At 40.2% G+C, this 16,313-nt stretch overlaps 1 protein-coding gene across 9 annotated transcripts in view; it reads left to right on the forward strand.

The window, feature by feature from the left end:
- The first annotated feature begins 450 nt into the window (after positions 1-450).
- The window catches only part of myo9aa (myosin IXAa), a 138,924-nt gene continuing 123,061 nt past the window's right edge, over positions 451-16,313 (forward strand). For all 9 annotated transcript variants that reach the window (XM_037691641.1, XM_037691669.1, XM_037691647.1 and 6 more), the window contains exon 1: positions 451-1,338. In XM_037691641.1, coding sequence (XP_037547569.1) covers positions 463-1,338 — 876 coding nt within the window. In that variant the 5' untranslated portion in view covers positions 451-462. The remainder of the gene's footprint in view (positions 1,339-16,313) is intronic.

Here is a 16,313-nt window from a genome sequence, read left to right on the forward strand (position 1 = left end):
TGTTAATAATCCTGTCTATCCTGATGACTTATCCTGTGCAAGTGTGTATGTCAGGCCCCAGTAAATCATTTGACCCTTTAGCAGATTACATAACAGCACATGGGGTTTGTGTCATAATCTGACAAATTTCTTAATCCGGTAGATTGCAGGGGGCTGCGCAGCAACCCCTGGTCACAGATCAGCTGAACAGTCGGTAGAAGTTGCGTTTGTTCATCGCAGAAATGTTGATGGTGCATCCCCCCCCCCCCCCCCGTCTTTTCTATTTAAATGCTGCACCTCATCTGGAGCACATCTACTGTATTTGTTATAAATTAAACTGTGTTGTTAGTCTGCAGAGTACTAATCTTTTCTGTTGTCGTCCCTCTTGTTTTTCAGTGGTAATGTCTTGATGTTTTGGCCCCTCCAGCCCAGGAAAGGACGTGTCATCACCGGGCTGCTGCTAATGGGATCTTCTGCTCTGCCATGAGTGCTCGTGATGGCGTTGGTGGCATCGGCACCCTGGGCCGACGGCAGCGCTTCGAGAACTCTGAGTTCACTGTGCGCATCTACCCTGGCGCCCTCTCACAGGGTACCATCTACTGCCCTATCAGTGCCCGCAAGTCCACCACAGCCGCTGAGGCCATTGAACGTGTCATTGAGAGGCTGCAGCTGGACTGCACCAGGTGCTATGTTCTAGCAGAGGTGAAGGAATTTGGTGGGGAAGAATGGATTTTGAACCCCACCGACTGTCCAGTGCAGAGGATGATGCTGTGGCCCCGGGTGGCTCTAGAGCTCCGCCCACTATCTGGTGGTGAGGATTACCGCTTTCTGCTACGGCAGAAAAATCTGGACGGCTCTATCCACTATGGCGGCAGCCTCCAGATGTGGCTTCAGGTCACGGAGGATCGGAGGCGCATGGTGGAACGTGGACTGCTGCCTCAGCCGGACTCTCAGGGAGACCATCCAGATCTGTGCTGCCTCCCAGAACTCAACGAGCGCTCACTGCTGGACAACCTGCGCTCGCGCTTCCGCCATGAAAAGATTTACACTTATGTCGGGAGCATCCTCATCGTCATTAACCCCTTCAAGTTCCTGCCAATCTACAACCCCAAATATGTGAAGATGTATGACAATCACTCACTGGGAGATTTAGAGCCTCATATTTACGCCGTGGCGGATGTGGCCTATCATGCCATGCTGAAGAGGCAGAGGAATCAGTGCATTGTTATATCTGGAGAGAGCGGTTCTGGGAAAACGCAAAGCACAAACTTTCTCATTCATCATCTGACGGCACTCAGTCAGAAGGGTTTTGCCAGTGGAGTGGAGCAAATAATTTTGGGGGCGGGGCCAGTGTTAGAGGTGAGTAAAACTCATTTATTCCTTTTATGTTCTCTGTTGCACCTTATGGTTAGGCCTGTCACAATAACAAATTTTGCTGGGCGATTGTCTCAGAAATTATTGCGATAAATGATAATATTGTTTGAAATTTGACAATAATTAGTAATTATTGTCAAATTTAAGAAGAAATGTTGGTTAATTTTTGTATGTATTTCCTTTTTTGACCACTGGATGCCAGTATAAGACTGTTTGAACCGAAGGATGGATGGTGAGGGAGCGAGCAGCGTGACCCTTTAAGAAAAATGGGAGGGAGACCCCTTGACATGACATGGGCTGTCTCTCCTTCCTGTTTTTCGGTTCTCAAAATGGCGGCTGCTCGGTGTGGTTTTAGCTCTTTAGCATTGCATTTGTCACACAAAGTTTTTAATTAAAAAAAACGGTAAACAAGTTCTCAGCTTCTTTTTGCAGAGAAAAACAACTTTTTACACAAAGGCACGGGTTTCAACTGTGAATTTTGGAGCTTCGACAAGACGGAGTTTTGTTCCCCAATGTTGGCCTGTTAGCTTAGCTCGTAGCTTAGCTTCTCAGCTTAGCTGCTTTTAACGATCCAAAAACACAATTTTGGATCGTTAAAATGGATTTTAAAGAGAAAGGGAGGGGTCAGTGAAGAGCACCGGAGTTGAGCCTTTTGTCATCCAGTGTCTTCAGTAGAAAGAGAGAGACACGAAGAAACGATAAAGCCGATAAATGAAAATGAGGTAGATAATTTACATTTATCATGTGATTTAATTGATTTATTGTTTATCGCAACAGGTCTACTTACAGTACAACTGAAGTAGTACCATGCAATGCCTTTTCTTTTTCTTTCTTTTTTATGAACACGTCAGTTGATGTTCCGAGTTTAGTTGCTGATTGAACATATTGATCAGAAACACTTCTCATCTGTTGCTGTGACATCGTCTCTGCTGCACCCTCTCTTGCATGCTAGTTCTACATTTGCAGCCTTATGAAAAACTGTTTGACTCAGTTTGTACAACCCCTATATGAATGTATGTATACTGAGTATTGACCATTAAATGCTGCTGATGATGAGGCTGCTGAATGTATCAGTCTGCTGGGAGTTGAGGACACTTTTAGGCTGACTAGGCGTGCTGATCAGGTGGACTGAGTCTCCAAAATGTCTAGACTGAAACTGATAATTTGAATGTTTTCTTGCAAATCTGAGTCGCCAGCTTGTCTCCAGCAGTCACAGCTCAATGATATTCTGGCTAAACTTGAAAAAAGGAACTAGAATGATGGAAATTATTCTGTATTTAGGATGCTGTGGTAATTTTTCTGTATTCACTTATTCTGTGCATTCATAGCTTACACAGCTTTAAAGTTGCACTGATTTCTGCTGCTATTCTCAACACGAATGCACAATAGTTACACAACACTACTTTGCTGCAATTGTATCTTTTTATCCTTGGGTTGTTTGTGGTCACATACTGAGATTTATTGCAGCTTTTATGCCAACTGTGTGGGGATTATTTAGCGCTCGGAAAAACTTCATCTGCTTGCTTGCTGTGACTTATCACTGTCACAGTTTTTTTGTTGTTTTTCTTGCACAATAGAAATATTGTCTCAAGGTAGGGGTTATAGAGGCCCAGTCAAATGCTATGAAGGAAACTGGTTGTTTCGTATCACTCAAGACATCTGGCTCATGTTTGCGTTCTCCTTCAGGGACCCGTGAGTAGATTACGCTCCAGCCAGTAGTCCTTGACAGGTTCACAACTGCACATTGTTGTTTTGTTTGTCCAACTGAATTCCTGAGAGTTGCGTAACGTTCATAAGAGGTATGCATCACGGTGCCTGTACGAAAGTCAAGTACAGGTTGTGTTTGTCAGGAGCGTTGCTCTATGCGCCACGCCTGATCGCCACCTGTTTACTTTTGGTCCGCTTAAAATGAACGGGGCATTGTTCACAAACATGAAGATACATCTCTGGTATTTTTTTTACTAGTTCTTTGGATATGTACTCTGTTTTGGTGCAAATTTTTCCAAGCTATTTAAATAAACACACTTTTTTTTTTTACATCTTTTATTCCCATTTTCCTCAACTGGTTCGTAAAAACGACCATATAATTGTAATTTTATGCATCACTTTCAAGTTAAAAGTGGCAGCCTGGAAGCCAAGTTTAAATGTAACTAAAAGGGCATGAACTCTGACAACAAGTAGCTCTACGTTGTGTTTTATTGCCCCTTCGTTTGGCAAACACAGTCCTAAGGAATGCCATTCATCGGTGTGACTCCCAGGTTAATGTGTAAGCACACTGTGTTAATCCTCAACACACCAACACGAGTGAGTAGCTCTGAGTGCAGAGGAGCTGCCCTTAATTGTTTGCACAGTAAGATTGCATATCTGCCCGCTGGTGATTATAGCTGTTGTGCTACTGCAGAGAGGCAGAAATGAGCGAGAGGAGTGGAGGAACAGCAGCCACCATGACTTCAGTATCATTTTTCTGCAGTTCTTTGTAAGTTTATATTCAGGAACGCCAACAACTGGATGGAAGAAAGAAAATTCATTGAAATTTATTAAGATGTCTTTCTTTTTTTGTGTAATATGACTAAATTGTTCTGTCATAGTAAAACATATATGTAACAGTAATGTTCTGTCACCTTAATGAACAGAACTTTGACGTCAAGCCTGACCTCTGAAGTTGATATATGTGCCATTTACTAAACAACTTGGATGCCTTTCTGTGCATTCTGCAGAATTTAGTTACACAGTTAGATCAAGGACACTAAACTACAGTATTAATAGTACTGTATAGCATTAATAAGTATTCATCGGTTATGCGCCATTAACTGAACCTATTTATTTATTAACCTTTATTTAACCAGGCAAATCCCATTGAGATCACACATCTCTTTTGCAAGGGAGGCCTGAAGTCAGCCTAACATGCATGTTTTTGGTATGTGGGAGGAAACAGGAGTACCCGGAGAAAACCCATGCAAGCATGAGAAGAACATGCAAACTCCACACAGAAAGACCCCAGGTCCAATTGGGGATTGAACCCAGGACCTTCTTGCTGTGAGGCAACAGTGCTGAGCCGTCGTGCTGCCAACCTAACAATTTACCGTGCTCTTTTTCAACGTTCTTGTTTGAGGGCTGTGATGAAGCATGTTCTCTAACTTTTACATCAAACTGATGCAAATCTGGAGCATACTCTTTCAAATTATTCAGCTTCAAAACAGGAAGAAGCGTAGAGTGCATATTCAACACAAAGATCGTTGTATAAACTGGAGCTGTAAGAAAACTAATCCCTGTGTGCAAAAGATACCACTTGTGTCCATGATTACAGGTCTGAACGATGTGATTTTAATCCCCTGCAGCAGAGAAAAGTTGCCTTGTAAAATGCTCTAAAGCTTAATCCCATTTCCAAGTGGTTCCTTTATCCCCAAATTACAAGGGTCGTCTTGGTTTATAAACTGAGGTCACAAGCAGAAGTGGTTAAAATTAGAGATAAACATTTCATGCAAAAATACTTTAGAATAGAAAATTAGTTTTGTGATTTTTGATTATTCTTCCTATATTTGATTGTAGTTTCTTCAAAATAAACAGAACCTGACATTCAACCTTTATTTATACAGGTTAGTCTCATTGAGCCTCGAGGACTCATTTACAAGAGAGACCTGTTTTAAACAGATAACACAGATGAGGTACAGACAATAGACAATCATATGAAAACATAAAATGAAAAAGTAAATAGAAGAAATTATATAAAAACGAAACAAAAACAGCTACATTATAAAGTGATGTAAAATACTAAAAACAGGAACATGTCTGCGTTGGTTTTTGCCAGGAACTTAGCAGATGTTTGAAGCCACTTAGAGAGGTCAAGGTCGAGAGCTTCAGGTCTTTTTGCAAGATATTCCAGGAAACGGGAGCAGAGTAGGAGAAGGCCCTTTTGCCAAATTCGGTCCACACTGAGGGAACACTGAAGGTAATGATGTCCTGAGAGCGCACGCTGTAACTGCACTCATGGAATCTTTTTTTGTTTGTTTGTTTAAGGAGTTTTCTTGTCAAAATTTGCACCCCATCTGCAAAAGTTTGTAGGGGATTACTTGGAACATTGCTGCTACTTCTATTTTAATCAAGTTCAAGTAGTTTATTGTCGTCCTCACCACATGTGGTACACAAGGTGGGACGAAATTATGTGCACAGGGTCCCAGTTACATCCAAAAATAGAAAAAATACAAAGCGTAAAATGCTTAATTAATGCTTGTTAAATACTAATCATTAACATCAGCTCCCTTCAATTAAAGCGAGAACATCTTTGGATGTAGGGTCAGTAAGCCTACCACTATGCTCTTTTCCTTCATCACACAAGGTTTTGGAAGCCATTACCTTTTGCTGTCAGCATGTAAACTGTAGGGCAACGTGTTGGAGGCAAAAAGTGAAATGCGTAGAGGTAGGGACGTGGCATTCAGCTATGAAATGCGCTTTGAGAATAGCTACTCTTGTTTCCGTAAATGTCTAGACAGATGAACTCAGAGAACTTGTTTCCTTCACCAACCTGAGTTTCTAGCCAAAGCAGCAACTTTCCTTGTCTCGCTGTAGCAAGAACAGACAACACAACTGAAGTTGCCACCTGTTGCCAACAATAGCCAGCTCTTTTTCTTGGTTGTGATCCACAAATACCAGATATGTGGAGTCTATAATGTCAGGTAGTTTGAATAGTATCTAAAGTATGAACAAGCTCTTTACTTTTTCATGATTAAAGTAAACCAGCTAAATCCACCACATATCAAGCTTTGCAAAGTTACTAGAGCTATCATTAAGGACTGTGTTATGTGAAATCTGTGCAGAACATTTAGATGGTTATGATTAAAGATGAAGTGTCATGTCATGTTAGTGGACCACAAATTAGTTGCACACTGTTTGGTAAGGAACCAACATTAATTACTGAGAGTTTAAATTCATCCAATAATGATTAAAAGGTTACATGATCAGTGTTGCCAGATTGGGCGGTTTACTGCCAATTGGGCAGCTTTCATTCTGATTTTGCTGAGAACTCTGGGAAGATTTTTGTTGGATTGTTGTATTTTGCCACATATTGTTGTATTAACTCAGCATTTTCTGATGGATGTAGGATATCTGAGAAAAAAAATCTTTAGCTTTCCATCTGTAAAATCCATCAAAGATTAAAAGAGAATCTATCGTTCGACAGAGCAAGAAAACCAGACCCTTTTCTGTCCTGTGGCAGCGATTTTCCTTTAACCCGTCTTGACTGAATGGGACAGATAATTATACACTTGCCGTGTTTAAAAGACCCCCCCAAGATCACCCAGGTCAGCAGGGTTAAGACTGGGTCAGGTCAACACCCTAAAGTGACTCATCATCTACATGTAAACATGTGTGCAAAGAAGGCAGAGCTCCAACCAACTTTGATAAATAAAGGAAACAGAGTTTTTTTTTATAATCCATGATAGAGGATATCACTGGTTTACTTTGGAGCCCAGCCAGCAGCTGGAGTTATGTGTTAAGACCCTGACAGGTTCTGTCGCTCCAGTGGTTCAACTCATGAAGCGTAGAAAGAGATGACAGCATACTCTGTAAGGACGCATCGCGTTGATTAGATAAACTCGCCGAGTTTCAGCTTCTTTTTTTTTTTTAACACTGAAGTGAGCTGCGCTTTAACGTCAGGTTTGAATCTGAGGGTAATGAACTGGTTTTACTCTTCCTGTCAAACAGCTGTGGACTGCAGAGTGATGAGAATTAAAAGCAAATGGGAAAACCGTTTCTATGAACTACTTCACACGGTTTTGCTTTAGTGCTCATCTGCTGTCATTCCTCACATTGTTTACCCTTTTGAGGCAGAAATGACTGGATCGACACAAGCCTCTAATCCCTTCGAGCTGGTGCTTATGTGAATGGTGGAATTTACTGTTTGACATTGTTTGGGTTGTCTATTGTCTTATGTCTCCACATCAGAGCTGTTTATGGTACATAGGATGGTTTCAAATCGTTCTTAGAAATGCACTTACATTCTGGACCCATTTTTACTTTATATAGCTACTTTACTTTTAGTATGGAGGCATCATGATTCTATTATAAAACATTCCTGGAGGGTGACATAGGGGTTCATTGGTGACTATGAAGGAAGACTGAAAGGGAAATAGTAATTTCCAAGACTATTTATTGTCTGCATGTTTGATTTTGTGTGTAATGTTGAGGTGCTGTAGTAGGATCAGAAGAGATTACCTGTTTGCTCTCGAGTCTTTAGGAGATCAGACAACCTCTAGATTAAAGATTTGTTAATTTTAAACATGTATTTAAAATACATTTAACTTGTCTTTTTGTTTAGCTTACTTATTAATTTTATATAGATGTGTCATGGTATAAATTGATCTTTTATTTAACCTTCCTGTTGCCCTTGGGTCAAAAGGACCCACAGGTCCTCGGTGTAAAGACAGAGTCCCATGGGCCATTTTGACCCAAAGACTGCAGGAGTATTGATCATCAGTCATCCTTTGAATTCAGATATCCACTTATTGAGTTGTGGCTTTTCAGCTGGCTGCCTAACTTTTAAAAATGATTGTCTGCTTTAGCACCACATGCTAGCCAACAGCATGTGCACCCCATACATGCATGTGGTGCATAAGAAAAGGAAACTTGTGACTCAGTTTCTACACTGTGAAACATCCTGACCCAATAAATTAATAATAAGTTAATAAAGGTAGTATTTCACTCTGCTGTGACTGCTGGTAACTAGTTGACAAACAGCATTTTTAATGGAGTCTCCTGAATGTCTAGAGACATTGGTGGGTGTTTTGGATTTCCTTGCAGAGGCATGCAGTCTTGTTGCCTAGAATTGGAACATGTTAAAAACCTAGTGCAACACATTTTCTTTCAAAATGCATAGTTAGGTGTCACAGGCATGTCTACCTCATTTCACTTGCACTGGCTATTTGCTCATTTATTTTAAGAGTGTGTACTCCAGTAGTTTAAATCATAAATGTGATTACAAAGCAGGCCAAGGTGGATCGAATGTAGACAGAGGTGGGCAATGAAATAATGTGAACGGCCCAGAATACTGTTTTTTGCAAGCCATACATCTGAAAATGCAGATTAGTTTTTTTAATTAGCTGTGCAAAGCACAGCTGCATGGCTGTCTGGTCACTTTTCACAAACACTCAAGCCTGGTACTGATGGGGATGTAAAGGTCATGGATGTTTTTCACTTACTAACGTCAAATATTATAGAACCGTCCCTCGGCAAAAACCGAGAAAATAGTTTGTTTATTCAAGGTTTCAGAAACAAAGTTCAATCTGGCCAGGACTTTTTATACTTAACGAGAAACCTAAGTGCAGAACTCCCAGAAAGTCCTCATCCATTATACAAAGTTCCGTTGAGCAGAAAAATGGGAATGTCTACATTTCCACTTTTTTCTCCTGTGTAAATCACTTGATATTTTATGACCAATCACACAGCAGGTGTTGGATATACAAGAACAACAAGCTGCAAGAACTCTCAAATCAGGTCTGTGTCCTGGGAGAAAGAACAAATTTCTCTGTTGTTTTTGTGGAATATATAACAAGATTTTACCAACTAGTTTCCAACAGTTGCAGCTCAGTAAAACACTCCCTACCTCAATAAAGTTCTTTGGTTTGAGATCATTAATATCACCTCTTTTCATATTCTTGATGTCCCTGCAGAAATGGAGCAAATAAAAATTCTGTGTACAGTATGTTTTTTTTAATCCCTTCATCTGATCTTGCCATTTAGGTTGAATATAAAGTCTCAGTCTGATTTATGTATTGACTTACTGTGCACAGTTGGCAAACTGACCACTTTAAAACCATGTTTACTATATTTATTGAAACCAATGCTACCGTGTTAGTTGCAGTTCATTGAGCACAATCAGCCAAAGTGAAGAAAATACTTCAACCAATGTATCGTCTTTCTCCTCTTTGTCTTATTTGTTGCATCATCATGCAGGTGGATGTGAACTCTAGAGATGTACAGATGGCAGTTTTCTGACCAGCTGAAATCAGGATGTGACTCCGATCCCAGCCAGTCAAAAAGGCTTCATTTTTTTTAAATTTGAGCACTGAGTAAAAGTGTTTTATGAACTCTGCTATCCCCTATTTTCTGAGGAGACGTCTGCATTTTCAGGAAATGCTTACTAACTTTGGAAGTGTTGTTGAATGTTGATGTTAATGCTGTCTGTGCTGTAAGGAGTTTGGAAAGGAACACAGCTTCCCTGAGCTGAAAAGCCTTTCTGCTGTTATACTAGACCTTGTTGGCCCAAAGAGTGTCAGCACTCAGGATGAGCTCCTCCGTGTTCTCAGCCAACACAAACTCCTTCTGTGTGGTTCATCCCAGGTCAGCTCTTTCACTGCTCAGCATCTTCCTTTCTGCCACCTCCACCCTGCACTCAGACATGCACATTTAGTGCAACCTCTGCAGAGCCCCCACTAATACCGAACAGATTAGTCTGCTTTACAGGTTCCCCTTTAAAGCGGGTGGGATCAGATGAGATTTGTTGTCCTGACGGTGCAGTTCATCTCCATCTGAGATGGAAATAAATGAGAATAATGGAGTCCCCTGTCCTGTTTCATTTCATGACTTCTGTATTAACAGATAGATTTCTTTTCATGAGCTCATGTAACAGTGCAAGCCACTTTTGTAATATCACTTGACAATGCTAACACCATACAGTAGGTGTGTTATATTCTGTTTTGTGAAAAATTATATCGGCGTAAATTAAACTTTCATGACCACAACATCTCTAATAACCGGTTTGACTGAGTATATTACACCTGTTTTTATATCTTTAAAAGCCGCACAACTGTACACATAAACAGTTTGAGGTGGTTCAAATTACCATCATTTCCAGACTGTAAGCCTCTACTTTTTTCACACGCTTTGAACACAAGTGTTTTATACGATGCTGCAGCTAATTTATGGATTTAAATGTTTTTTTTTTTTTTTTTTTTTATGGGCTAATGAGTTTCATGCCGCCAAAACATTTAGCCTTGTCACACCCTGGCGCTCACATAGCTGCACAATACATGTCTCTGGGGGGGGTCCTTGTGACTCATTGAGACTACCTGTATAAATAAAGGTTGAAAAAAAAAAATCTGACCAATGAAATTACAGAACAGGTCAGTGTCACAGGTCAACATTCCTCCCCTCCCCTTTGCGCACAACAGAGTATTTGCAGTCACTCAAAATATGTGAATCATGCATTTAAGACGGTACTCTGAGCTCGGTGGGAGACTTGGATGACTGGTGGCGAGAAATTGTTTACCAAAACTGTGAATTGCAACTTTTGTTCAAGTGTGCCAGTGGATCCCGACAGCGGAGCAGTGTAAAAATCCACTATCACCAATGGGTTTCGAAAGGCTGCTGCTCCTCCTGCACATAGCTATCAATGACTTCCTGGATGGCTACTGTTCTTTTTTAACCAGCCGTCTTACAGGCACTGTTCAGAAAAAAAAACATTTACTGTACTTATTTGTGTACGTTACTGGTCTTTATTTAATTAAAAGTTTTTAAAATCTTTCAGTGTATATATCATGTTACAACATGGACACTCGTGGCTTTTAGACAAGCATGGCCTCTAAATTCACAATTTATTATTTTATTTAGTGGGCGTGGCTTATAATCAGGTGCGCTTAATAGTCTGGAAATTATGGTAAAATACATAATTTTTTTATTATTACATCAGAACATAAACAGTTATTCTGAGTAATAAGAAGAATCTTTAGGTTTACTTTAGTATTTTAGGCACAACAACTCTTAGTTTGGTAAGTAACTTATTACATTCAGTTTTTGTTTTTATCTAAATCGACACAGGTGAAGCAGTTCTGACTTCATCTGATCCATCATAACTACTTTCTTATGTTGAGAGCTGGAAATCTTCACAATTTAAATGGTATACAACAAAAATCCTCGTAAATCACCTACGTCCTTATCACCATATGACTGTAAAGTTCCCGAACCCTCTCCCCTCTGTTCGGTACTTTTCCAAACCATGTGGCTGCAGTCTCTGTCAGCTTTCACTTTTCTCTCCTAAACGCTCGCAGCTGTTCCACCTCAATACTTCAGACTCGCGTCTTGATGAGTTTTGACATTTATACCTCTTAAAGTTGTTCTTTGAAGATCACAAAATGTGAAATACTGAAGAACATGTCACTCTGATCTGTTAGTACACATGGAATGAGCATGTAAACATGTAAAGCTGCAGAGTCTGTTTTATTTTAGCTCACTGAGATAATGCACCTGTTCCCAATAACTATCTTTGTATTCAAGTTTATAAAAAGATGTAAGTGGATGAATCATGTGGACGGCTCGATGACTTACGCTTCTTATCTCATCCTGATGATCCCGTCCTTCCTCCGTCGTTACTCAGGCTCAAGAAACAGAACTGAAGAAATGAATCTTTTGTCTTTGTTAGTTTCACATTAGAAGACGACACAGGAACAAGCATCTGTGGACATTTGCTGTTTTTATCAGTGAACAATGTGATGCGTGGGAAGGTGATTTATTTTGTTTCAATAAAAAGTTGTGGATTTAAAAATAAACAAGGCTTTGGTTGTTTTGATGACATGCTTGGTGTATAAGTTATCAAAAATATGTGGAGAAAAAAAAAATCCCATTTCCTGCAATGTTTGTTAACAAATATACTTTTCTACGCTGTCACTTTTACTATGATAATGATGGTAGTTAATTGTTTGCCCAGGTAATTTTTTCAGCTTTTTTTTTTAATAAAAATTGAAAGTCCAGCATTTCTTGAAAAAAATAAAAAATAAAATAAATTACCTGCCTGAAAACATGAAATTTGTGCCATTTTGGTCAAACGTGAAAATAGTTTTATTTCAGACATTTTCACAACATAGTGTTCTGTATGTTAGCACTCAGAGTATGTATTAGAAATGACTCTGGGTTACTACCACATCAAATTTTAGCTCAGTGTCTGTAAAACTGACTGCGTTATAGTCATCCTTGTGTTGGTCTGCCATCTTGAAGTGGGTTGACTCCAAAAATGAGTTGTAGATGTAGATCCAATGATTGCTTTTTGATGGATCTGAACATCTTGGTAATGGACAGGGAAGCAGACATGTATACGTGCACAGACTCGAGAACAAACGTTGCCCACCTTTATTTTCACTTGTTGAAAGGTGGATTTAATTTAGTATAATCTCCGTCTGTACATTTGTAAACTTTGTCCCACCCAGAACTTTGAATCCCCTCAAGATAATTGAACAAATCTCCATACAGATATGCATCATCACTAGATGGAGTGTTACATACACTTGTCACCCCCGTCCTCCAGCTCTAAGGTCAAGGTCATAAATCAAGGTCAAAGTTAAAAACAAAGTCTTTGCTTGCCGGCTCCATTGCTACAGATTGCTGTATAGTAGTTGTATGCTGTATTCTTGTTCATTGTGGCCGTCGGTGATCAATATGAAAACTCTGAAGCTTTTGTAATAGCCAAAACCATGTTAAAGTGTACTATTGTTAATCCAGTTTTATTTAATAAGCTACACATTTCCCCAGAAGTTTCAATAATAAAACTGGGTATTTATTGCAATTCTACCTTGGCTTGTGTCCTGATGTATGCTCAACAATCCAGGTTGAAAAATCTAACAAGGCTGGGTAAAGTGCTGTGTGTTGTCGTCTTTGCATGTTCCCATAAAAGGATTACATTAGGTCTCTGCATTTAACCCATCACATGTGAGATACACCCAGGTGGAGCAGTGGACAACTATGTCACACTATCTCAACCCCTGGGCCGAGATATTTGCAATCACAGCATGAGGGTCACAATAATGTTAAATCATGTCATCTGGACAGTTTCTTTTTGGAAGAAACGTTTCATCGTCCACTCGAAAGACTTCATCAGTGTGAGGCCTGCCAACAGGATCTGTCATATTAAATAGCACCTTATTGACGTGTTTCAAACCAGTCTGCTGTGGAATGCCCAGAAACTGGCTTTACACATGCATAATGGAGGACTATCAGTTAGGGATGCACGGTATTGGATTTTTGGCCGATATCCGATATGCTGATATGTTAAAACTTATTTGGCCAATAACCGATACCGATATTTTTTAATATACTTTCCTTTGTTAGAACATATCACTCTTATTTAGGCTTATTTGCTACAAAAATTGTGCAACAGCTGTAAGAGCTGGTGACATATATTCAGTAACAGCCATATGATATGTATAGCACTTTAACTTATATTAAATGAAAAGTGATGAATGTTATTTATTAGCATTAGTCACCTGCGATGCTGTCTCACTTGTGGAGGCTTGTTCCAGGTTCCTATCTGCAGTGTGGGATCCTCTGCACTCCTGTGTCTTTTTAAGTTCAAAGTTTTTGTCTATCCATTGTGCCGTAAGACTAATCATGCTAACGGGGCTAACACGACGTCCAAATGTCTGTGGTAAACCTCACCCAACAAGTCGTGCTATCGGCTGTTAGCTTCTCAATGACGTCGGAAATGACGGCTTGTAACTCTGGTAACGTTACGTCGGAAAATGATCTCAGACTGGGGACGATGTAGCGAGGCTCAACTTAGTCCATAAATCTTCAGAATCTAACATCCTCACCAACGCAAAATCAAACTTCCACACAGCTGACATTTTGAATTTTCCTCTCCATCGTCACCGTGAGATCAGGTAGGCGCACGTGACGTCATCACTTTGTGCTGCAGGCAAAAACAGCGCCATCGGAGAGTTATTTTAATGGAATGGCCGATGTCCGATATTGAGCTTTAATGCTAATATCGGCCGATACCATGCCGATAATATTGTGCATTCTTACTAAAACAACCAATCATTAGTGCATAACAATCAAATGTTATAGGCCAAATGGTCACTTACTACTCATTGAACAAGCCTGAGGACAATCTGGCCACGGAGACACCTCCCACTCTCCTCGTGTTCAACTTTCACCCTCAAAGCTGTTATTGCTATGATCACTCAGCCCTCTGTGAATAGCAAGCAGCCATCAGGGCACTAACAATCAATTGTTAGGGCACTAACGATCCATTGTTGGGCTGATGGTCCTCCTTTTACATGTGAACAACTACAGTAGTTTTAGCTGTCACTTGCAAACTGGTTGATCCACTACGAGAACCTGCTGTTCATAAGACTGAGTTTGTTGCAGCTCCTCAGACTGAAGAAGTGTTCTGGATAAAAGCCGAAACGTTTCAACAAGAATAATCCGTCCAGCGGACCTGACTCAACTTTTGTTAAATACCATGGCTCGTGTTATTCAGTGAAACGTTCAGTCTTTCACGTGGCTTTTAGTTCAAGCAGCTGCAGCTTCTCGCTGCGTTTATCTCACCACCCTGGTGCCAGGCTCTTATTTGTCCCTGCAACTGTATACAGAATTGTTAGTATGAGCACATACTGTTCTTGTTTTGTCATCCCATCTGTGCAGAAAGACCCGGCGTCTCCATCTGTAGTTGCACCAGGCCAGAGGTTACTGAGAGGTCTGAGAGCCAGAGATTTGTTTGACTACTTATCGGCACCGAAAGCCGCTTGACATTTTTCCAAATTTAGTGAAACGTTGAGATAATTATGACTTTAAATTTGAATCCATTGTCTAGTGGATTTTTTCTTCCCTCTGGACCCAAGTTGTATACACTTTGATGTAACATTTACAAATAAATCAGAGACTGCAACAACTTCGGCTATAAACAGCTGAAACAATGAATTCCTTTGGAGATAAATGCGACTTTTTTTTTTTTTTTGGCTCAAAAGTCAAACATCTTATTGTTTCAATAATCCAAAGAAGATTACTGGTTTTCTTTTCTCTTACGGAACAAATTGCAATGCTTCATAGGTCAATAAAAATGATCATTCTTTACAAAATAATCTTTACCAGAACAGTTTCCACTAATAAGCAAAGAATGGTTCGGTAGAAATCTCTTGGCCTCGTGTCCTCCCTCTCAGGCTGCTTGTATGAAGTCGTTGATCAGCAGCAGCCGTCAGCTGCAGCCCGACAACGTGCCCGTTTGTGTCGCCCTCACAGGCGCTGCATTTGTGCTGCGCTCCGCTGGAGTTTGCAGGTGCTTCGTAAGCATCACCCTCTCACGACCCAGTCAGCACCTGTCAGACTGTCCTGCTGCACAAACACCTGCAGCGACGTGCCGCTCAGACAGAAAGACTTCTTTTTCTGCATGATGTAAAAGTCCTGCAGTCAAAGTGGGCGAGCTTGTCTGGAATTGTTGGCTTTAAAGCGTTTCTTTGATCCTAATGTCTGCAGTTTGGGTTTATTTGAGTTTTTGTGGAAGTTTCTGATAAAAGTTCAGTTGTTTCAGGTTTTAAAGTTGGTTATTTAGTAGGTGGTTGATTGAGGAGTTTTTGTGGAAGTTTCTGATAAAAGTTCAGTTGTTTCAGGTTTTAAAGTTGGTTATTTAGTAGGTGGTTGATTGAGGTCTTTTAGTGACTATTTCAGTGTGGAGTACAGTTTTCTGTTTGCAGCTTATTTTTTGTATTGGAAGCGTAAATATTTGTACCTTTTCTGATGCAGTGTATCACCATTTGCCCAAAGTACAGGTAAATGTCAACCCTAATAATGTTTTGCTTGTGTGTGTGTATTTGTCTGTAATGGTAACAAAATATCTCATGAACCACTGGAATGATTATACTGAAACTTTCAGAAATAAATAATTGTTAGAACCTCTACAACTTTTAACCTTTGTGTCAAGACTAACAAGACCTTCTAACGAGACCTGCTAACAAGACCTGCTAACAAGACCTGCTAACAAGACCTGCTAACAAGACCTGCTAACAAGACATGCTAACAAGACATGCTAACAAGACCTGCTAACAAGACATGCTAACAAGACCTGCTAACAAGACCTGCTAACAAGACCTGCTAACAAGACATGCTAACAAGACCTGCTAACAAGACCTGCTAACAAGACCTGCTAACAAGACATGCTAACAAGACATGCTAACAAGACATGCTAACAAGACATGCTAACA

This window comes from Nematolebias whitei, chromosome 2 (assembly GCF_014905685.2).
Source record: "Nematolebias whitei isolate Nwh7 chromosome 2, NemWhi1, whole genome shotgun sequence".
Lineage (NCBI taxonomy): Eukaryota > Metazoa > Chordata > Actinopteri > Cyprinodontiformes > Rivulidae > Nematolebias > Nematolebias whitei.